We start from the raw sequence: 21,779 nt of genomic DNA on the forward strand, positions 1-21,779 counted from the left end.
GCCCTGGCGTGGTGTGGGAGGCGGGGAGCTGGGAGGAGATACGGCGGTGTCTGCTGAGCGAGCTGCAAGATCCAATCTGACACGTGGGGCAAGGCCGCCCTTCAAGCACTGTTCAAGCATTGCCACTGTTCATGTTCCTTCTTCGTCCGTGTACACGGCATTTTAAACGTGCAACTGCTGCCGTCCCGCGTGGGCGGTTCCTGATCCTGTCGTTTAGCGAGACGTAAAGACAGTGTGGGTTGCGTGGGAGACGCGCGAGGGTGCAGCTGCAGGGTCGCGCCAAGAGGCCTGCCCAAACGCCTCGAACCCAGACGACGTGACCAACTTCCACGTTGGCATGCCGCGCCCTGGTGCTGCGAGCTCAAGCTGCAGGACGTGAGTGAGATGGGCTACTCATTAGCGCCGCATCGACCCGCCGAGCGGGCGAGGTGTGCGCCGCCTAGAAGCCTACCCCCCGTATCTTCCTCGAACGCAGTCTCCCCGACCATCTTCCACGTTCGCATGCTCCCGCCGGAGCGGCGAGGTAGTGCGCTGCCTAGACCCCCCCCCCCCCCCCAAACGCCTCGAACCCGCATCTCCCGACCAACTTCGACGTTGGCGTGCGCGCCTTGTGCGCCCACCCCGAGCTCTCCCCACGTGTCTCCGACGCGCTACTCTAGCCCCGCATCTCCCGCCGAGCGGCGAGGTGTGCGCGCCTAGAGCCTCCCCCCGCATCTCCCCGCATCTCCCCGCATCTCCCGCCGAGCGGCGAGGTGTGCGCGCCTAGAGTCTCCCCCCGCATCTCCCCGCATCTCCCCGCATCTCCCGCCGAGCGGCGAGGTGTGCGCGCCTAGAGTCTCCCCCCGCATCTCCCCGCATCTCCCCGCATCTCCCGCCGAGCGGCGAGGTGTGCGCGCCTAGAGTCAGAGTACGTGTTCTTGTCGACCAAGTCCGCTCGAGAGGACGCACTCGGCTGTAGTCCGCCGTAGTCCGCCGTAGTCCCGGCAATCGCACCCCTCGTACTCCGCCACGCGAGCTGCAGACCAGTGCCAATCTCGGGCAATCTCGGGTAATCTCGGAGAATCTCACGCGGCAGCTCGTAGGTGTGCGTGCGAGGCCCGTGCGTGTTTGGGGGCTACTACAAGATGGAGGTTACCCGAGATTACCCGAGATTACCCGAGATTGCCCGAGATTGGCTACTACAGGATGGAGGAGACGACGCGCGGGGCTGCTACAAGGCACGGGCTGTGAACGGCGTCTCTTCACACCCGCAGCTGTGAACAGGAGAAGACGCGCGAGGCGTTCGACGCCGCCGGCTGGTTCCACACGGGCGACATTGGGGCTTGGACGACCGAGGGGTGCTTGCGCATCGTCGACCGGAAGAAGAACATCTTCAAGCTGGCTCAGGAGACTACAATGAGTGAATTAATTCCTTCTTGTGCGTAATTAATGTAAGTACTCTTCAAGCTCGCGCAGGGCGGACCCGCGCGCCGAGGTGGCACGTGCACCCTACCCACCCGGTCCCCGAATCCAGCCGGAGGAGATAGGCGAGTACGTCGCCGCGGAGAAGATCGAGACGGTGCTGCTGCGCTGCCCGCTGCTCGCTCAGCTGTTTGTGTACTGTGAATAGAAGAGCTGTGAATAGGTGCTGCTGCGCTGCCCGCTGCTCGCTCAGCTGTTTGTGTATCTTCACACCTCTCGCTGTGAACAGGTGCTGCTGCGCTGCCCGCTGCTCGCGCAGCTGTTTGTGTACTCTTCACACCTCTCGCTGTGAACAGGTGCTGCTGCGCTGCCCGCTGCTCGCGCAGCTGTTTGTGTACGGCGACTCGCTCCAGTCCTACCCCTACCCCTCACCCCTACCCCTCACCCCTACCCCTACCCCTCACCCCCACGCCCACCCCTCACCCCTACCCCCTACCCCTACCCCTCACCCCCACGCCCACTCACCCCTACCCCCTATCCCTACCCCTCAGGCGACTCGCTCCAGTCCTACCTTGTCGCGGTCGCAGTGCCTGACGCCGAAGAGGTCGCCGCTTGGGCCGCCGCCGCCGCCGCCCCGGCCAAGGTGGCCGAGGTGCTGCGCGAGCCCGCCGCGGCGGCGAGGCTGCACAAGGCCATCAGCCAGCAGATCGCGGCCATGTCGACGGAGGTTGGCCTCAAGCTGCCGCGCCTCAAGGCGGCCGGTGTCTCTCTTGTCCGAGCCGCGCATCACTTCTTCTCTAGGCGGGGCTCAAGGGGTTTGAGCGGATCAAGAAGCTGCACCTCGAGGGCGAGCCGTGGAGCGTCGACAACGGCATGCTCACGCCAACCTTCAAGATGAAGCGCAACGACCTCAAGAAGCGCTACCAGGCCGTGCTCGACGCGCTGTATGCGGACCCTACGGCCGGCACGGCCTCCAAGCTGTAGATGGGCACAACCCCCTCTCCGTTTCCTCCCAGTAAGCTAAAAGTACGTACATCTGGATTGACGTATGTGTATGCGGCCCGCCGACTAACACGCCCACGTGGCGCCGGTGCCGACGTGCGACGACCAGTATCCTGGGCTCTGTGTGGCTCTGCCGCGTTTGGGATCGCGGCTTGCGACGGGCTCTTGTGGTGTTGCCGACATCGTCTGCTACGTGGCGGACGGACGAGGTTCGGCAGGGAGAAGTCTCCCAGAACTTTCATGTGAAATCCGGGTACAGGGCCCACAAAAAAAGAATTTTACAACAAAGCACCCTCGCACAACACTGGGCACGGGACTGGAGTGTTGTGCAAAAAAAGAAAGGAAAACCCCCGGGCGAACCCCGATCGCAGCACTTCGTGCTGTAGAGTCGAGAAATTGAGAAAGAAGTAAAAGTCATCGGAAGGCGAACAAGAGGAAGAACTCAGAGGAAGGGGGGGAGCTGATCCCACTCAGTAACCAACTCTCAGGGGCAGTAGGTGGGCGAGCCTCGAGCGCGCTCATCTCGATCGTCAAGGCGTCGCTACGCGCGGTCTTCCGCGGGGGGAGCTTCGTCGACGGGTGCGGGACCGCGGCGCGGCTGGTGCTGCGGCGATGCCTCCGGCTGCTGCGGCGAGTGGCTTGCTGCTCGCTGCGATGGCGAAAAACTCGTCTCGTCGCACACCAAGAGCTTATGCTCTGACGACGAAGGCTCCGCCGGGCGCGCGTCGGCCGGTCCGGTGGCACCCTCTGCGCGCGGCGGCCTGCCGGCGGCCCGACGACAGCCGTCGCGCCACCGCTGATGGAGGGGCGGTCGGCGCCGCTGCCGCCGCGCCGCCGGTGGGAGGGGCACTGGTGGTGGCCTGGGCGGCCCTCCGCCGCCGCTCGGGGCGCCCGCGCAGCGGTGGCAGCCTGCGCCGCCACGGCTTCGAGCGGGGAGCTGCCTGGCTTCGACGTTCGAGCGCGGGGCTGGCGGGCGCGCCGTTCTTTTTTCTACTAAGCAAAATTCGAGCCAATTGAGGAAGCTCAAGCGGGCAGGCTGGAAGCGCTGAGGGACGGCCGATGTCCGCCCAGTGCCAGACCTGATTTTAGAATCGCTCACGAGGGCAGCCCAAACATCTGCCTGCGCACCTCCACCGTCGCCGCGTCGCCCCCGCCGTGCATCCGCAGCTCTCGCCACGGCTCCGCCTCGCGCTGCGCCAGCCAGTACGCGTGCGAGGAGCGCCGCGCCTCCTCCTCCTTCTCCGTCTCCGCGCGCTTAAAGACGGGCATCACCGACTCCTCCGACCCGCCGCCGCCGCCGCCGCCCTCCGCTCCGCCGCCCTCCTCCCTGCCGCCGCCGCCCGCCGGATTCGCCGCCGCGTCGGCGCCGTCCGCGGCGCCCTCGAGCGGCTGCGAGAAGGTGGGCCGCATCTGCGCGACCGCGTCGAGCGGCGCCAGGTGCAGCGACGCCTCGAGGCCGTCCAGCGCGTCGGCGCAGCCCGCAGTGCCGGTGGCGCCGGCGCCGACGTGCAGCAGGCCCATTGCGTAAGCCGTCTTGTGGGCGGCGACGGTGGAGGTGAGCTGGCAGGTGGGCGGCGGCTCGCCCTCCTCGCCGTCGTACGCAGGGATCCGCAGGTCCATCTCGATCTGGTGCTGCTTTGGCCGGATCCTCGCGCCCGAGAGCTGAGCAAAGTCGTACGGCCGCCAGCGCGGGCGGAGCGGGTACTGGAGCAGGCAGCTGGAGGCGCCCTCGCGCACCGGGCCGAGGACCACGGGGATCCGCGCCACGATCTCGTCGTCGTCCTCAGCGCTCGTCGTCATGCGCCGCGCAAAATAAAATAATTCAAAAAAGAAAAGAGCTCTCTCTCACAGGCTTTTTCTTGCGACGCCCTATTAGCGAGCTGATGCCGTGTCTCGGATAAACCTGATCGACCAGCTCCTTGACTCAACACTCAAGAGCCGCCCTTCAAGGAGTTCGTCGCCCTCGCTGCGCCCGTCTGCAGCCCGGCGAGATGGTTCTCCTCCGCCAGCAATGGGAAGCGTCTATGTACGCGTCGGGTCGGCGCAGCAATGGCGAGATTGACACGGAACGCATGAACGCTCTGATCGCCGACTTGATGCGCGAGCGCTGCGCCGACGACTTCGCCCGCCTCTTCAGCACTCCCCTGAACAGCCCCTCTTGATCGATGAACCAAGCACTCCTGAACATAAAGACGACTTCGCCCGTCTATTCAGCACTCCCCTGAACAGCCACTTGATCGATGAACCAAGCACTCCTGAACATAAATTTCACAATTTGTCGGCTTTACGTATTATCCGTGTTTATGCTACCTCTTGATTTTTTTCCACGACAGCACACGACGCAACGGTTGTGGCGCGCGCTATCTCTGCGAAATGGCACCCAGGCAGAGCGACTGTCGCTGGATGGAGGGGAGCAAGGGCGCGGAGGCCAGCGGAGAGGTCCTCACTGCGGAGAAGGTCCTCACTGCGGGGAGAGGTCCTCACGCAGGAGAGGCCCTCATGCAGCGGGAGCCTCCTCCTGCCTCCTCCACCTCTCTCAGTCATGCCCGAGAGTGAGCAAGAGTGCTCCAAACTTGCGACAGCCTCGTGTGCTGACCTCGCACGATCCACACATACACACCTGTGGGGTCCTGTGCGGAGCGCACCGTGCGTCGACGCCTCAAAAGCTCCGCGCGAGAGGTCCTCCCTTCCACAGAGGCCCTTCAGAGGTCCTCACTCACACGAGGTGAGAGGTCCTCAGACACGAGCAGGGATGGGCCTCGGCTCGGCGAGAGTCTAGGGTACGATACTTGACCCCCCCCCTTGGCGCCTCGTGTTTTTCGTGCCAAACCAGCGCGATCTCGGCGGGGCGTCAGCGCCTCTCGGAGGGGCATCATGCGCTCCCGGGGCCGCCCGACGGCGCGGGCCTCTTGCCGATGGACCCAGCCGAGGTGCCCGACCAGTCGCAGCCGCGCTGACGCGCCGCGCGCGACCACCAGCCAGCTTTTCGAGGGGCCCGAGCACGGTGCGCCGAAAGAGTAGACACTCTCCGGTCCATCCGGAATTTTGTCGTTTTAGTTAGCACTGCTGCTGCAGACAGGGCCCGCGTGACCCCATGCCCTTCCCGGATCCAGCTCGCTGAGGTGTGACGTCACCCCGATGACCGCCCACAGGTGGCTGACGAAGCGCCACTCATCGCTGCTTTCGCGCGCCTGCTCCACAGAGGGCTCCTGCGGCTCTCCCTCGTCGCGTGACCGCCGCCGACATCATGTGCTCGGTCGTCCCCGCCGGCACGGAGCTGCGCCACGTCGAGTTGTTCGGTGGCTCGACCGCCGGCGCGCCCACCCTCGCCTCCTGCGCGCCTCACACCCAGTATTTTCCTCGCGCGCGGCCGACAAAGTAGGCACACGACCACCTCCCTCCCACTCACCCCCCCCCACGATGCACAGCCCGTCCACTCTCGCCGGCAAGGCGCACGGAACGCCCAATTTGGGCTGGAAATGCCGCCGCCACGGGTTGGTGGCGCCCTCGGCAGCGGGGCAGCGCCACGCCGCGCAAACTTGCGCGACAAACTTGCGACCTCTGTCCCTCGTATTCACCCCAGATTTTGCCCTATCCAGGCTCACCCGGTACCGCGAGCGACGAGCCGCGCCAAGTTTGCTCCATTTCCGACAAGTTCATCCCGCCCGAACGCCGATCTTCGGCCGCCTGGAGGCCCAGGACGGGGCTCGGGACCGGCCAGGTGTGGATTCTCCACGGCGCTGCGGTGTATCTGCGCGCCCATGGCGCGTTCAGGGGTGTGCCTGAGGCGTGTAGACTGCGGGGCGCCGCGATAGCGCGGCGCCGACGGTTGTGTCGCGCACTGTCACACCCACGACACGGTCACAGTGTGTGTGCAGTGCGTCCACTCCGGCGACCGTGACGCCGTCGGCGCTCGCCTATACCGGCTAGTGTGGAGCTTTCAGTGTGGTTGCGTGTTGTACTAGTGATGCTGCACTAGGCGGCCCGTTTTTAGCAAAAACCAGATACCACATCGCGTGTGGTCGTCGAAAAACCGCATCTTCGCCCGTCTGGGACCTCTTCGTACGGCTCCAAAAACCGCTCCTTAACGACGGCTACGCGGCCCGGCGGTCGATCTGCGCCTTCTCAGCGGTGGAGGGGATGTGGGCGGTATGTGCGTACCGCGTGGTGTTGCGACGGTTTGACGAGTGCGACTCCCAGCGTCGACTTTTCGACCCCACGGAGCCTCTGCTGCTCCGGGGGGGGGGGTCTGCAGACCACCCGGCCGAACTTCAGAGTCGCGGTGCTCCTCAAATACCGCTCAAACGCCCCCGATGTTGTGGAGGGGACATATGCTGATGATCCTGGCCCGATTGGTTCGCTCAGAAAGCTTCTGGGCGGTCGTTAAGGTTCGCTCCCCGCACACCGGCCCGGAAGTATCGTACCCTAGAAGAGGGGCAAAGTGAGACTGGGTGGGGCACACGCGTAGTTGAAACAGCACAGGGAATGGCAACAGGTGCCGATCCAAGGACCGGCTGCCAAAACCAGAACCCTAGACACCAGGTCCGGTAGACCTCGTCTAGAAGAAAGAGCTGTGCATCAAACTGCTCATCAAATGGAAATCCACCTCCTCCCCACTCCACCGGAGCATGAATCACACTCAGCAGCTCGGGTCGTCGGTCGAGACCGACCCGGCGCTTGTTGTCCTCGAGGACAAATCTCTCTCTCTCCTCGAGGTCCATGTTGTCGCGAAAAGAGAAAAAGATAATGTGGGGCGCGCGCGGGGGCGGCGGGTGTGCGGCGAGTGTGCGGGATGTCTGTGGGCCCGAGAGCGATATGCCATGTCCGCCTTGCGTTGTTTCATAAGCTAAGCTCGGGTTACACCAATCCTCGCTACCCAACGCGGCCAAAGGATATCCACCTCGAGAACCTCGAGAGAAGCTCAAAAGCTAAGTTTTTTGTAAAACTTGCGATCCCGGTCCATGATTGATTGATTGATGGGAAGGCGAAACACAGTCCGGAGAGGGGAGCCCCCTCGGGTGGGAGGTGGGGAGATCGGGCGGAGGAGCCCTGAGTGGCGATGTCGGGTGAGAGTGTACGTCATGCTCGTGTCTAGTGTCTGGTGTTTACTAGCTCCGAGTAGAGGGGGCGTTCCGCCGCTAGGGGACACCCAAAGCGCAGAACCAACCCTCGGAGACCCGTGTTTACTTTAAGGCCCTTGCCCTGCGAATGCGCGCCCCCCCCTAGCTAGGGGTCAGGGCTCTCTAGCCCGTAGCCCGATGCCGATCATCCGGCCCGCTGGATGCGCTTCTCAGCTCACCGGCCCTGGATGTGAGGTTACCGACTGCACTCCAAGTGCTCCAAGTCCGACCAACGACTGGGACACCAACGCGGTATGGGTGGACGCTAGACGGGCGATGACGGTCACACAGGAGCGACACACAGAACCACAAGACAAGACACTCAGCCAACGTGCGGCTGCCACACATCCTGAGCGAACTCCCTAGTCGCCCGCGGCCGGACTCCATCCGGCACGCGTCGCTGGGCGCTCAGAGCCGCGTCCCCTGCTCGCACACCCCGACGCCCAAGGCGCCCGAGCGAACGACAGGCGGCACGCGAAGACTGGTTGCAATCCCGCCGACCGCCAGGCCGCGGATGATGTGTGCGTGGTCATGTAGTTCCATGATGTCGCAAAAAGAGAAATAAATGCGCGCGCTCTTGGCGAGTTTGTTGGAAACCTTGCAGCGCCTGGTCCTCTGTGCCTCGACCGCCCTGCCTGGATGTCGGCAAACGGGAACAAGCCACACCCCGGCGGGCACGTGCGCCCGGCCTCAAAAGTCGATGTCGGAAACTACACGCCGACCAACATTCTCGTCACGGGCGGCGCGGGCTTCATCGCGTCTCACGTCGTCATCGGCCTGGTGGAGAAGTACCCACAGTACAAGGTGTGCTCAGCCCGCGACGGGTGCCCTGCCGCCGGCGCGGCTTGGCACCACCCGACAGGCGCGTGGGCGCTCTCCCCGGCGGCGGCGCAGGTGGTGTGTCTGGACAAGATGGACTACTGCAGCAGCTTGCACAACCTCGACCAGGTCAAGGACAAGCCAAACTTCAGGATGGTCAAGGGGAATCTGCTCTCTGCGGACCTGATGAACTACGTCCTCGAGACCGAGCAGATCGACACCATCATCCATGCCGCCGCGCAGGTTGCCCTCCCCATCCCCTAACCTACCCGCCACGCCCGCCACACTGCGCCCCTCGCAGCGGGCGGCTCACTCGCTCACGCGCGCGCGCGCGCACGGCGCGCCCACTTGGCAGACGCACGTGGACAACTCGTTTGGCAACTCGTTCGCCTTCACGGAGAACAACGTCCTCGGCACGCACGTCCTCGTGGAGGCTGCGAAGAAGGCTGGCATCCGCCGCTTCATCCACGTATCGACCGACGAGGTGTACGGCTCCTCCTACTCCGAGGAGCCGAGCCGTAAGGAGGGGGACGTGCTCGAGCCGACCAACCCGTACGCGGCGACCAAGGCGGCCGCCGAGAACATCGCGCGATTGTATTGGGGCATTTCGCCCCGCCGCCGGGGGAGCCCCCCCCCCCCCCCCCCCGAGCTGCGCCGTCCGCCTCCGCACCCCGCCGCCTCCTTACCCGCTGCCTCCTTACCCCCCGCCCCCCCCACTTCGCCGCAAGGTACTCGTTCAAGATGCCAATCATCGTCACGCGTGGCAATAACGTCTTTGGGCCGCACCAGTACCCCGAAAAGGCGCGCGCCGCACGCCCGCCGCCCCGCCCTCCGCGCCGCCGCGCCGCCGCGCCGCGCCCGAGCGCTGCCCGCCGTCTGTCCCTCAGGTGATCCCCAAGTTCGTGCGGCGGCTCGTCAACGGACTGCCGGCGGCTCGGCCGCGGCGGCGCTCCGGCCCCGCCGCACGGTTCTGCTCACGCCCGCCCCGTCCGAGCAGGTTTGCATCCACGGAGACGGCTCCAACTCGAGACACTTCATCTTTGTGACGGACGTCGCGAACGCGTTCGACACGATCATGCACAAGGGCGTGGACGGCGAGGTGTACAATATCGGCTGCGACGACGAGTTCACCAACCTCGAGGCTGCGGGCGACGCGCACGCGCAGGCCCCGCGACGCGCCCGCGCGACGCCCGCCGCGCGCCGCCCTGTAGGTTGCGAAGAAGCTCGTGCAGGCGGTCACGCCCGGCATCAGCGACGAGGAGGTTGCCGCGCAGATCACGCACGTGGAGGACCGCGCCTTCAACGACGTGCGCTACTACATCGACTCGAGCAAGCTGCAGGCGCTCGGTTGGAAGTGCCAGGTCAGCTTCGAGGAGGGGCTCAAGCGGTGCGTCGACTGGTACAAAGCCGTCGACAAGAACTGGTGGCCGATCGGGACAGACTCGGCGCTCGCCCCCCACCCCGTAAAGCCCAAGGACGCATCACCGTGTGAAGTCATCAAGGGCAACTGACAGCAGCAGCCAAAGCCACGTTGAGTCAGCGAGGGAAGTTCTGATATGTACTGCATGAGTATGAATCGAATAAGTGTGTACTGTTGTACCTCAAGGTACGAGATTTGTACATAGCGCTCTTGTTTGGGGCTCTTGGGCGCAGCAGCTCACAGCCCTATTTTTGGAGCACTTGGATATTTTTGGTCGCGACGTTTTTGGTGCTAAAAATGCGCATTTTTTTTATTTTTGTCGAGCGGCCGCACATTGCTCGGTACCCCCCCCCCTGCACTTCTAAGCCCGTCCCTGCTGCTAGGGGGCTGACCCCCCCAGCAGCAGAGCGCTGCTGGGGGGGGGGGGGGGGCGACCTCCCCCAGCAGCAGAGAGCGCACTGGACCCAGCTCCCGCCTCCCGCCGCCCCCCCGCTCCCGCCCCCTCGGCTCGTGTTTGAGCGGTACGCTCTCGGAGGCGGTTGTGTTCACCGCGCCTTCGAGCCCAATACACCTTCGTCGTGTCGAGTGCTGGCGTTTCACTAAAGACTTGTGACCATGTGAGTCTATCTTGTACTACCACACATAGGCGCGTATAGTGAGCCACTCACTCGGGCGTCTCGGCTGACGTTGATCGATCAGCGCTGATCTCTCTAGCCTATCGGCCCACCCGCTCGATCCTCGGATCGCTCGCTTGTCGCAAATCGATCGACTGAGCTGTCATCTCCGCGGCCTTTTCTTTTTTCGAAAACGCGCGCGCGCCCGTCGCGGCAAAACTGTCAGGTCCGCCGCGACGCGTCGCCGCAATGGCGGGCAGAGGCGCCGCGAGGCATGAGAGGCGTAGAAGAGTTCGAAGAGGATCACGAGGAGGGCGATGACGAGCACCTCTGTGTCGCTGGCGTGGTCGTTGCCGGACTCGACGAACCTCTCGCCCGATAAGGTGATGGCAGGCAGAAGTTTTTCTCCTGCGTAGGCGCGCGAGCGAGCGTCAGCGCGCCGAGGGCCACTGCGTGTCACTGCACCCACGTTGGAGCCGCGCGCACCGGGTCGGCCAGGAAGAGCATCGCCGAGGGAAGCGACGAGCGCCCGGGGAGCACGGGGCAGCGCCGCGTCCGAGCCCCAGGTCTGCCCAAGTACCTATCCACCATCTGGACATGTTCAGGTCCAAGCTGGCATGGCCGACTCGGGGTACCCCGCGCGACCCGGGCGACTCGATGGCCGCCTCCGCGGCGGCGGCGGCTGCAGCTCCATCGCCAGGGCCAAGCAGTCCGGGCCCTGAGGCCCCCAAGCAGTGCAAACATCCATCGCTTCCATGCCTCGAGGAGCGATCTACCGGTTGTCACCGTCATCATAGACGCCGAACGAAAACGCCTCTCAAACGCCTCGAGATTCAGTTTGGGTTTGGGGCTTGGAAAATGAATGTTTAAGTGGACCATTTCACCCACTATCCGAAGGGCACAAGGGAGTGTCCAGCTTGATTCGTTTCATTTTAAAAATCAGGGACCACTGGCGCGCGCTGGCACTAACACAGTGAGTACACACACACACAGGTTCACCACAAGAAGACGAATTATGAAAACCAAAGGCGGCTCGGCCGCAAGCTGGTCCCCCCCCACGGCAGCAACCTCGTCCCCCCTTTCTCGAGACGTTATACGGCAGCAAGCTCGTCCCCCTTTCCCGGCAATTCCCCGAGACCGTATTATGTTTCGGATCGATCGGATTGCTCCAAACTTGCGAAAAGTCACCAGCTCTGACCGCGAAATGCTGGAGCTCTGTGCGGCGCCCCTGGCCTCGCCCCTGGGAGGTCCATGCGACCTCAATGCACAGGTCTTCCGCGACCCGCACATCAGCTTTGCGCATGGAGGCTCCGCCGACCTCCGCGGCCGCCACAACGCGCTGTACAACTTTCTGTCTGCGCCAGACATCTCAGTCAATGTGAAGACGGAGGAGTCCGTGTTCAAGTTGCATGGTGGCGCTCTCACAGTCAACGGTTCCTTCCTCACCGAGGCGCACATTTTTGCGCGCTTCGCTCACCAGCGGAGTGCGACCGCCTCGTTCTGGGCCTCAGAACTCGACGAGGGCAACTTTGGATGGCAGGTGGTGAATGGCACGTGCGTCGGCCGCCCCTTCAAATTCGGATTCCATGGCCACAAGACATGCTTTGACCTCGCAATGTCGATGGATTACTCGAGCGCCACCTTTGTCTTCCAAAACTGGACGATGACCGTGCATGGCATGCGCTCCTGCGAGGGCTGCCTGGTTGTTGGCCCGGAGCATCGTCTCGACATAGGCTTCTCCGCACGCGGTGAACCGTCTCGCGACAAGCCACACGGCATCATCGGCCAGTCGTATGCCACACCGGGTCGCGCGCGGCACGGCAACAAAGACATCTACCCGTGGGCGGGATACTACACCACCCGCGCCCAGGCCGAAGGCGCCATCGAGGGCACGGTCTCAGATTACGAGGTGGCGAGCACGCACGCGACCGAGTACGCTTTTTCGCGCTTCAATGCAGCAAAGGGAGACCCCACGTCTGTGGAGGATATCACAGACAGAGTGGTCGACGCGTCGTCGATCGATCGCGTCGCCGACCCAGCCATGGAAACGGAGCGACGGCGACTATCTGAGGCACCCTGCCCGCCTCCGTCCGCCGGTGGGGACAGTGCGGTTGCAGCACCGCCACCGCCAGAACCGCCATCCCTTCCACCACCTCTCCAACCACCGCTCGATCCCATAGCGGCGACAGGGCCATACGCGTGGTTCAAGGAGGGCCGCTTCGATCTTGACAACTTGGTGTGGCCAGACGAGGCGAACCACCCCAGCGGAGATAGGCACGACGCGGAGCTCATTTCACAAAGCGACAAGTGCAACGCCAACTGTGCCTCCAACACCAATGGCCTGCAGAACTCCGTGAACGATCCACAGGACGTGATCAATCAAGGAAAGCCGGGCGTGGTCGCTCTGCGGGGCGAGATCGGTCTCAGCAGCCCTACATGCGGTGCGCTAGCGAACGACGGGTTCAAAGACACTTACACGGACGGCGTGGACTTTGGCAACGTGCTGCAGAAAGAGTACACCATGTGCTCCATCACCCGCTACTGGAAAAAGGATGGCTACCCGGGGCGCGTAGGGCCGGGGTGCAGGGACGATGTCCTGACCGGCCAAACAGATAGATGCACCAACGCCCAAACCGGGCCGCCTTATGATATGAAGCTCGAAGGTTGCATCCGATCTGTATACGGCCACTCGGGCCAAACCGTTGGCATCAACCGGGCGGGTTACAGCCAGTCAGGAGGCTGCTCATGGGGGCCCAACTGCAACATTTTGGGGTCCTACGCTGACGTATGCTGGTGTGTCGGACAGAACGGCGGATGTGTCAACGTGCATCCACGGGCGGCATACAATCAAGTCGACGACAACACCTACCAGTGGCTGGTGCTATGCGATCAGAACAGCGCCCCTACTACGCCTGGCGACTCCCAAATCAAGATCGCCAACAACGTCCAGTTTGCCAGCAACACCGCTCAGGATGCCAACAACCAGATCAACGAGCCCATTCATCTCTACATCAATCCGAACTACAAGCAAAACCCTTCCAAGGGTTTCCCATCCCACTTTGAGGTGGTGGAGGTCATCACGTGGAACAGACCGCTCTCAAATGACGAGATGCGGGCAGTCTTCAAAGAGCTGTGGGTGACCAGGATGGGCAATGAAGACAGCTGCGATTGGTTCGACCCCTCGAACAACAAGCCACCTTTTGTGACACAGGGGGGGCTGGGCACGCACCACGGTAGGTGTGATAACTTCCCGGATGAAGGACGATGCATCAACACTTTTCTGTAGGTGACTCCTTACCCGAGTTGGCGACGTATGTTTTTCCGACTATTTGACCATTCGCCCTATTCAGCAGGTCCCGCGGCACGACGGCTCTCTAGATTACAACGATTGATTTGCTGTGGGTTCACTCTGTGGGGTGGTGGTTTTTGAGAACCCCTGCCATTTTTGCAAAAAATCATTCCGGTCCAAAGAGCTCCCGTCGACAACGCGAAATGTGACGACGGTTCCGTACAGTGTGAAGAGTCGAGGCAGGAAACTTCTGCAGTAGCCAGGACGATCCGTCTTGCGCAGCAGGGTGTACTCTGAGGGTGTGAGGGTGGGTGTAGAGGATGTAGCGAGTGGAGCGCTGTAGAGCTGTAGAGCTGTAGAGCGCTGTAGAGCTGTAGAGCTGTTAGAGCGCTGTAGAGCTGTAGAGCTCTAGATCCGGCGCCCCTCCGCCTCTTCCGATTCCACGGCCGCCCCGGCACGAAAGAGTCGGAGAGCGAGAGAAGAGAGCCAAATGCCAAAAATCGCGTAAATAAACATACAGACAGGACACACAGGACATAGGAAGCAGCTCCCGCACGCCGCAGCCTCGGAGGGCTCGGCGCACGCAACCCACATAGCCACGGACACATGGCATGGAAGAGGAGGCGAGCTCTGGCGAGGTACTTCCAGCCTGCTGTGGTTGTGTGGAAACAGCTCACGCAGAGGCTCTCCTGGGCCCGTGAGGCGTGGGAGTGCCTTGCCAAGGCGAGCTAGACGGCAGGAGCAGCCCAGAACGCTCGTCTACACGGGCTTAGGCGCTGCTCGCTGGCGCTAGACGGGCCTGTCCACCTCGACGAGAGGTGCTGCGCACAGTCGAGAGCCGCAGCGCTCGCGAGGAGCGGCACGCAGAAGGGGTGCTCGATCGTGGGCAGAGGGAACGTCAGCCGCCCACCCCCAAAGTGCAGCGGCAGCGGCGGGTGTAAGAAGCACCACAGCGAAGCCGGGGTTGGAGCCGGAGGGGCCCAGAGTACCGCATCAGCACAGAGCGCGAGTAGCAGCAGCAGGGCGACCGTGAGCCATTTTGGCGCGGGCGCGAGATGGCCGCTTCCCGACACGGCGACGACGCGCTGGCCAGCCAAAGCCTCGATCTTCTTCGGCAGCAGCTGTAGCTGCGTGTCGCCGTGGCCCAACCTGCCAAAGGCTCCGCGGCCCCAGCTCCAGACGGCACCGCTGACGGTGAGGGCGAGGCTGTGCTCCACTCCCGCCGAAATAGCGACGACACGCTGGCCTGCCAAGGCCGCAATCTTCGTCGGCTGCCACTGGTCCTGATCGTCGCCGTGGCCCAGCGCGCCCAAGTATCCCTGGCCCCAGCTCCAGACAGCGCCGCCGGCGGTGAGGGCGAGGCTGTGGTATGTTCCCACCGACACGCTCACGGCGCGCTCACCACTCAGCGTCGACGGGAGCCGCGTCGGCGTGTTGAGCCGCCTCACGCCCTCGCCGTGGCCGAGTAGTCCTGGAAAGAAGGGCGGCGTATTGCCGCACGACGAGAGCCGCCCCTCGCCGACGATGAAGACGCTGTGATACTGGCCTGCCGCCGCCCTCGCCGGCGGGTTGGACTCGCACAGCAGCGCCGAATAGCACAGCCACCGCACGGCGCAGCCCTCACCCTCTGGCTGCGCCGGCAGCTCGAAGCCGCGCTCTTGCGCCCACAAGCGGATGGCCTCTAGCGCAAGCGAGGCGTGGGAGAGGAGCGAGACGGCCGCGACGCGAGCGATGTCGGCGGGGTCGCAGCGAGAGAAGGTGCGCACGAGGAGGTCCGTGGGGAGGTCGAGGAGGCGGGCGGGCGGCGGCGTGTCTGGAGAGGGAGCGGCGGTGGAGGCCAAGGCGAGGCGGCGCGAGCGGCGGCGCGGCGGGGTGGACATCGCGACGAAAAGAATTTTAAGGCGAACGAACAGAATTTGAGACATTCTGGGTTCAAAATGAAACGAATCGAGTGACTCTCCCTTGTGCCCCCATGCCGCGCGCAGTTCTCCTCCTGCTCCTGTCGCCGAGCAGCAGCGCTCTTCGCGTGGGCCCCGTGAGCTTCACCAACATCTTCTCTGACACCGCTCTTCGCGCGCAAACGCAGAGCGTGCGTTCGGCCCCCAGCACTCGTCTCGACACAGAGCGCGGTAGCACCGACCATCTCCTTGGCCCTTACTGCGCAGGTGCGCGGCCGGAGCTACGCAAACATGACCAAGTTATCGTCTTTCCGCGACCCCGTCGTGCGGACAGAGCTCAACACGCCGAGTGAGCTGCGGCAAGGCCCCGCGACGGCGTGGATCACGGCACCCTACCGCCTCTCCGTGCTCGCCGCCTGCTGGATGCTCTACCCTCCCTTGATCCTCTCGCTCCGATCGCTGCTGTCCCCGGCGACGCTGACGGGGGTGATGAACGCGGGGGGCATGCCCGGCGATGGCCTGCCGCTCGACGCGGGAGCCATCACCAGCGGATTCGCGCCCGCCATCTCGCTGCTCTACGGCGCGTGGCTCGGCCTCACTTTCAACATCCTCGAGGGGAGGCTGGGCGAGCTGCGCCGCAGAGATGCCCCGAGATTCACCGAGATTACCCCCGAGATTGCCCGAGGTCAGGCTCGGCGAGCTGCAGCGCACGGCGACCAAAGAGGCCTCCGAGCTCGGCGCCCTCGCGCGCCGGACGGCGATGCTGCTTGGGCCAGACGAGAGGTCGTGCGGCGGTGTGTTGTGGGAGGCGGACGCGGGGAGTCCGAGATCACCCGAGATTGCTCGAGATCGCCCGAGATCACCCGAGATTGCCCGAGACTAGGCGGACGCGGGGAGACCGCTCTCGGCGACGCTGCTCGACGCGCGGCAAGGGGAAGAAGGCGGCGGCGGCGGCGGCGGCGGCGGCGGCGAGGGCGTGGCTGATCTGGCCGTTGCCGAGGCTGCAGCGCGCGAGGAGGTGTTCTACACGATCTGGGAGCAGACGACGACACTCGCGGTGCGGGGAGATTGCACGAGATTGCACGAGATGACACGAGATTGCACGACCCCGGGAGCAGTCACCTTTGTCAAGGCCATCCCCCCCCCTACTCCCTATCCCCCCCACTCCCTATCCCCCCCCCTCTACCCCCCTCACCCCTCGCGAAACGACCCTCGCGGTGCGGAGGAGCTGGGCATCACCGAGATTCGGCGAGATTCGGCGAGATTCGGCGAGATTAGGCGCGCGAGGGGACGGGGCTGAGATTGCACGAGGGCACACGAGATCGCACGAGATCGCACGAGATCGCACGAGATTAGGCGCGCTCCCGGGCGGAGGAGCTGGAGGACATCGCCAACGAGGACCTCTACCAGCGGTACTGCACCAGCCTGCTGCGGTGCGTCTCGCTGGCGCGGCTGCGCGAGGGCGGGGCCCTTCGGGCGGGCGTCGAGGGCCGCGCGGACACGTGCATCGACCGCGTCGATGCGCTGATTGAGCTGCGCGCGACGCGGCTGTCGCAGGCGGGGCAGGGAGAGGGGTGGCGAGATCACACGAGGTCCCACGAGATCACACGAGATCAGACGAGATCACACGAGATCGCACGAGATCACACGAGATCAGACGAGATCACACGAGATCGCACGAGATCGCACGAGATCACACGAGATCAGACGAGATCACACGAGATCGCACGAGATCGCACGAGATCACACGAGATCACACGAGATCGCACGAGATCAGACGAGATCACACGAGATCGCACGAGATCGCACGAGATCACACGAGATCACACGAGACCGCACGAGATCGCACGAGAGTCCTCTCTCAGGAGACCAAGTCGCTGCCGGCGGCGCACTTCTTCATCCTCTTCGTCTTCTCGCTGCAACTCCTCGTCTCCTTCCTCATCCCGCTCGCCGCGGCGCCGGCCACGGAGGACGACGTCGTGCTGCGCGGCGCGTCTGCCTTCCCCTGCTCGTGGCTGGTAATGAATCGTGGATGATGAGCCAATCGAGAGCTTGCGTAGGCGCGTTTGCCTTCTTCTCGGCGACCCCCGCTCCCCGCCCGACTGACGCGAGCGGGTTGATGCCTCCGTTGCATACCTGTCGCACATCTCGGGATGTAGGCGACCTACACGCTCGTCTTCAACTTCGCGGTCGACCTCAACGACCCCTTCACAGGCAACTACCAGATCCGCCGCTCCGCCATCAACGCCAACCTCGTCGCGACGCGCCGCTGCGTCGCCGCCGCCGTCGGCGACGAGCGCGCGAGGGAGTGGCAGCGCGACGACGACCGGATCGCCGTCGAGCGGAGGCGGAGGAGGAGAGAGCGAGCCGCTGCGGGCGTGGAGAGCGCAGCGGCGCAGTCGCCTGCTCTGTGAGAGGGGCGAGCTCGAGCGTGGTGTCTGGTGAAGTCGTGCGACGTCACGCGACTGACAGAGTGTGTGTCTCGGAGTTTCGCCGCGCGTTCGAGCGCGTGGTCGGCGTGGTATGTGACTTTATGTTTGTATTACTGTTGTATTATCATTACCTTGGAGGCATCCCACTTCCCCAGACCCCACAGACGCGCAGAGGATGCTCAGGGACAGTCACTTGCACGCGCGGCGGGGGTCGCACCCGGCGCTGGACCGCGTGTGTGTGCGCGAGCGTCTCGCACTTGTCCCTGGATGTGAAGGAGAGCCGCAGGTGAGCCAGGGAGCGCGTTCTTCTCAGCTGATCGTGCAGTTGCATCCGCCGCCGGCGCCTCCCGCCTCGACCGCCTGCAGGCGCGCCTACACGACAGCAAGTCCATCGTGACGCGGCGTGGCCGCCCTGCCGGGGCGCGGGAGGGGCGTGGCGCGCGTGAATGTCCTCGAGCTTGGCCTTGTCGCTCAGGAGCATCACCTTGTCGACAAGGCCGCCCTTGTCGTACGGCTCGACGTTGATGCCAAACTCCTCGGGCGTCGGCAGGCCGATGGCCTTGTTGGCAGTCTGCGGCGTCCGGATCCCGTTTGGCCTTGGTGCCGTCTGCGGCGACTGGGTCCCGTTCCCATCGGGTGGGATCGCCGTCACCTGCGTGGGCGCCACCGGGAGCCGGGTAAGAAACGGGCGGTCCGGGGGGAGGAAGGGTGGGGGGCGGGGGGCGTACTGCACGCGAGTAGAGGTCAAAGCAGCCCTTCGAGTCGAACATGCCCTTGACCTCGACTAACGGTGTGAGGAAGTCGGCTGGCATGCCGTGCTCGCGCTCGCTCGGGTTGACAGAGGCCTCGCCGTTGCCGTTGCCATACATCAGGTGCGGCCAAGCGTCCGGGCCCGCGCGGTTCAGCGACACGTTGCCGTCCGCCGAGTAGTGCTTCATGAAGAAGGTGTCGGGGTAGTTGATATACCCGCCCTGGATCTGCGGACACTCCGGGTTGGGCGCAGAAGAATTCGAAAAGACCTCCGCGGTGAAGGAGTCGAACCACATGTGGAAATAGGGCGAGTCCTTCTCATAAGACCAGTAGAGTTGCGGCTGCACCTTCATCACCGCGTTGCGGTTCGCGATCGAGGTGGCGGGCAGGGGCCAGGGGCCAGAGTCGTTGGGACCGGGACCGGCGATCGGGACCGGCGACGTCTCGTTGGAGGCGTAGTCCTTGACCTGGGAGGGCGGGCAGGCATGCACGGATAGGTCGAGTCAAGGCGGGGCTTAGGCCAAGGCGGGCGGGCGGAGAGAGGGGGTCGGTAAGGCGAGAGGGTCTGGACGACGGTGTATGGACAGACGTCACCTTGCCGTTATACGGGTCGTGCTGCCAGGTGAAGCTCTGATTCACGTCGGGCGACGCAATGCCCGCCTCGCTGGCGTCGCCTGGCCCGCCTGGCGCGAAGTGCTGCGAGATGAAGCCCGACTGCGGCCGCGCATCCGGGTTAGGTCCGCCCGCCCACTTCTTAAGGTACAGCTCCTTGGACTTGCGCGTGACGTTGTCGTACACCGTGATCTTGGCGATATCCAAGGTGGCGGCAGAGGGGGCGACGTGGAGGTTGCCCTTGCAGTCCTTGGCAGTGTAGAGCTGCAGGATGCGGTCGAAGATGATATCAAGCTGCGTGTCGGTGTACCCGAGCGCGTACAACGACGTGCCGCTCGCGTCGAACGTCTCTTTCGAGCGAGGCGTACCAATGACCTACCGAGGGGGGATGGGGGCTACGTGGAAAGAGCGGCGTGTGGTGGATGCGGTTGGTAGGAGCGGAGGCGCACATGGCCCGAGTTCTTGAAGAAAGAGTTGGGCGAAGGCATACTCGAGTTGGCCTCCATGAAGTCGAAAAAGGAATAGGGTAGGATCTGAGCAGCCAGTGGGGCGGTCCGTGATTGATGTGTCTGGTAACATACGGGGGGTACGGTGGCGGGCATGATGATAGGGAGGGTGGCTCGCCTGCTGCTCGAACTTGCGCATGAGGGTCTGCGAGGCGGAGGCGCATGCGGCGCGCTGTCAGACAGAGGCGCACGCCATGCGAGGCGGCGAGGCCGGGCGAACGGGGGGTAGGCTGACAGAGGACAGGGAGAGCACGAGCTGCGAGGAGGGATGGCAGTCGCACCTCGAGATCGTCCCATGCCGGGTGGAGGACGATGTCGGCGAAAAGCAGCCGCCCGTTGCAGGGAGGCGCGTGCACGCTACCATGGGGGTGAACCGTGATCCCCTTGATGGCCTGCAGCTCGACCTTGATCATCGCGCGGACCATGTGCCGGATGTAGTTGAGCATGTGCGGCAGGCCGGAGCAGCAGTAGATGTTAATCGTGATGCCTTTCGTCGTCGCGCGAAAGAAGCTGAACGCCTTGCCCCCACTTTCAAACCACTGGTAGTTGGCGCGGAACAGCGCTTTGTACCTACACAGTTGGCGTAAGTCTTGAACACCGCCGGCTGGCGCAGCTCCCCGCTAGTTGGCGCACATGTTGGGCGTGCAGTGTACGGAGTCGATGGGCACCAGCGTGGTCGTGATCTGGTGGTAGACACTGGGCGCCACGCATTTGTGAAGAGGGTTCAATTTCCCCTGCATTGCAGGCAGGTCGAAGTAGTACTTGAGGATGACGCCAAAGTTGCCCGCCTGAGGCATGACGGCGGAGGACGGCGGTGGGTGGTGGTGGCCACAGTGTGTGCGGGGATAGAAGGCACCGCACCATCGCGCCGCGGCAGGCCCAGAGCAACTGGCGGAGCTCGTACTCGGGCGAATTGGCCCAAGCGTGCGTCTCTCGCACCGTGCCGGTTGAGTCGACCCCTGTGTGGACGGCGCGAGCGTGTGAGCGTGCGTCGGGATCTGTCGGGTGTGGTGGTCGGGGCGCACACACAGGCAAAATGGACGCCGCCGAGGTAGTCGCACGTCGTGCCGTGGTCGACCGAATAGATGCCGTAGCCGCCGCCGGTGACATGCCCACCAGCGCACACCGCCCAGCAGGAGCCGCCGGGGATAAGCAGGTTATGCTTCTTGAAGAGGTACTCGTACGCCGTCGCGAGTTGGAGGCCGCCCTCCATCGTGATGTAGGTGGACCCGTTGACATGCTCCTTTGCGGGACGAAAGGTGGTGGGTGCTAACTTCAGCGAGGGCAGTGGCGAGGGTGACAGTTGACTTTGTTCTTGGCCACGCTCTTGGGTGGCAGTTGGCGTGGGCGTGGCCAGGGTCACCTCGCCAATCCGGTTCATCAGCGAAGTGTCAATCACAATCTCCTTGGAGGTGCCAAACCTGCGGCGGGCGGACGGCAAATGGCGCCTCTGCCTTGGATGTTGGCTCTGCCGTGGGGCTCTGCGTGGGGCTCTGTCGTGCCAGCTACGAAGGTGTGCAGGGCGGTGCCGGCGGCGGTGGGGCCGCGCCCTTCGTAGCCGTGCCCCCCCGCCACGATGGAAAAGGAGAGGCCCTTGTGCACTGCGTCTTGCATCACCGTCATGAGCTCCTTTGCTGAGGTCACGGGCGCGACGTTGCCGATGCCCTCTTGCCCTCCTTGCGTCGCGTAGTAGAGGTTGAAGCCGGCCGACGCCCGCGACTGGACATAGTTCTCGGAGGCGGGCACCATTGAGCTGGCTGCGAAAGCAGGCCGATTCGTTTTGCCCGCCGCTGCGGTCGCGACATATACGACAATCAAAAGACGGCGGTAATGAAATCACGTGCGCTCTCCTAGAATTTTACAATCAAACTCCCTCGCTCAACACTGGGCACGGGACTGGCGCGAACTGGCACTAA

At 64.0% G+C, this 21,779-nt stretch overlaps 6 protein-coding genes across 6 annotated transcripts in view; 3 read left to right on the forward strand and 3 right to left on the reverse strand.

Annotated features, from left to right (window-relative positions):
• Positions 1 to 2,385, forward strand: part of EMIHUDRAFT_308982 (long-chain-fatty-acid-CoA ligase) — a gene marked incomplete at both ends in the record, with an annotated part of 8,846 nt that extends 6,461 nt beyond the window's left edge. Inside the window, 7 exons of the mRNA XM_005757778.1 lie at positions 312 to 430; positions 887 to 888; positions 1,083 to 1,130; positions 1,264 to 1,399; positions 1,527 to 1,601; positions 1,953 to 2,173; positions 2,203 to 2,385. Coding sequence (XP_005757835.1) covers positions 312 to 430; positions 887 to 888; positions 1,083 to 1,130; positions 1,264 to 1,399; positions 1,527 to 1,601; positions 1,953 to 2,173; positions 2,203 to 2,385 — 784 coding nt within the window. The remainder of the gene's footprint in view (positions 1 to 311; positions 431 to 886; positions 889 to 1,082; positions 1,131 to 1,263; positions 1,400 to 1,526; positions 1,602 to 1,952; positions 2,174 to 2,202) is intronic.
• Positions 2,386 to 3,498: 1,113 nt separating this feature from the next.
• On the reverse strand, positions 3,499 to 4,203 carry EMIHUDRAFT_97296 (hypothetical protein; the record flags this gene model as incomplete). Its single annotated transcript, XM_005757779.1, has 1 exon — positions 3,499 to 4,203. The coding sequence occupies one exon, from the start codon at positions 4,201 to 4,203 to the stop codon at positions 3,499 to 3,501; it is 705 nt and encodes a 234-aa protein (XP_005757836.1).
• Positions 4,204 to 5,263: 1,060 nt separating this feature from the next.
• On the reverse strand, positions 5,264 to 6,396 carry EMIHUDRAFT_351097 (hypothetical protein). Its single transcript, XM_005757780.1, has 3 exons — positions 6,003 to 6,396; positions 5,558 to 5,717; positions 5,264 to 5,410 (listed from the first exon to the last, which is right to left on the reverse strand). Exons 1-2 carry the CDS (start codon positions 6,061 to 6,063, stop codon positions 5,575 to 5,577), a joined length of 204 nt encoding a protein of 67 aa, XP_005757837.1. The 5' UTR covers positions 6,064 to 6,396; the 3' UTR covers positions 5,264 to 5,410; positions 5,558 to 5,574.
• A 1,726-nt stretch (positions 6,397 to 8,122) lies between these two features.
• Positions 8,123 to 9,972, forward strand: EMIHUDRAFT_433184 (hypothetical protein). Its single transcript, XM_005757781.1, has 7 exons — positions 8,123 to 8,327; positions 8,418 to 8,585; positions 8,698 to 8,942; positions 9,071 to 9,143; positions 9,230 to 9,271; positions 9,340 to 9,483; positions 9,554 to 9,972. The coding sequence occupies exons 1-7, from the start codon at positions 8,163 to 8,165 to the stop codon at positions 9,851 to 9,853; spliced, it is 1,137 nt and encodes a 378-aa protein (XP_005757838.1). The 5' UTR covers positions 8,123 to 8,162; the 3' UTR covers positions 9,854 to 9,972.
• A 5,689-nt stretch (positions 9,973 to 15,661) lies between these two features.
• Positions 15,662 to 18,126, forward strand: EMIHUDRAFT_433188 (hypothetical protein; the record flags this gene model as incomplete). Its single annotated transcript, XM_005757782.1, has 4 exons — positions 15,662 to 15,754; positions 15,831 to 15,971; positions 17,429 to 17,581; positions 17,722 to 18,126. Coding segments are annotated over exons 2-4 (675 nt in total), but the record flags the coding sequence as incomplete, so codon positions are not given.
• Positions 18,127 to 18,304: 178 nt separating this feature from the next.
• On the reverse strand, positions 18,305 to 21,612 carry EMIHUDRAFT_199126 (hypothetical protein; the record flags this gene model as incomplete). The annotated part of the gene is made up of 11 exons (XM_005757783.1): positions 18,305 to 18,367; positions 18,480 to 18,647; positions 18,724 to 19,212; positions 19,340 to 19,732; positions 19,807 to 19,890; positions 20,145 to 20,433; positions 20,497 to 20,651; positions 20,725 to 20,822; positions 20,893 to 21,106; positions 21,227 to 21,268; positions 21,373 to 21,612. The coding sequence occupies 11 exons, from the start codon at positions 21,610 to 21,612 to the stop codon at positions 18,305 to 18,307; spliced, it is 2,235 nt and encodes a 744-aa protein (XP_005757840.1).
• Between the last annotated feature and the right edge of the window lie 167 nt (positions 21,613 to 21,779).

This window comes from Emiliania huxleyi (genome assembly GCF_000372725.1).
Source record: "Emiliania huxleyi CCMP1516 unplaced genomic scaffold EMIHUscaffold_9, whole genome shotgun sequence".
In the NCBI taxonomy this organism is placed as follows: Eukaryota; Haptophyta; order Isochrysidales; family Noelaerhabdaceae; genus Emiliania; species Emiliania huxleyi.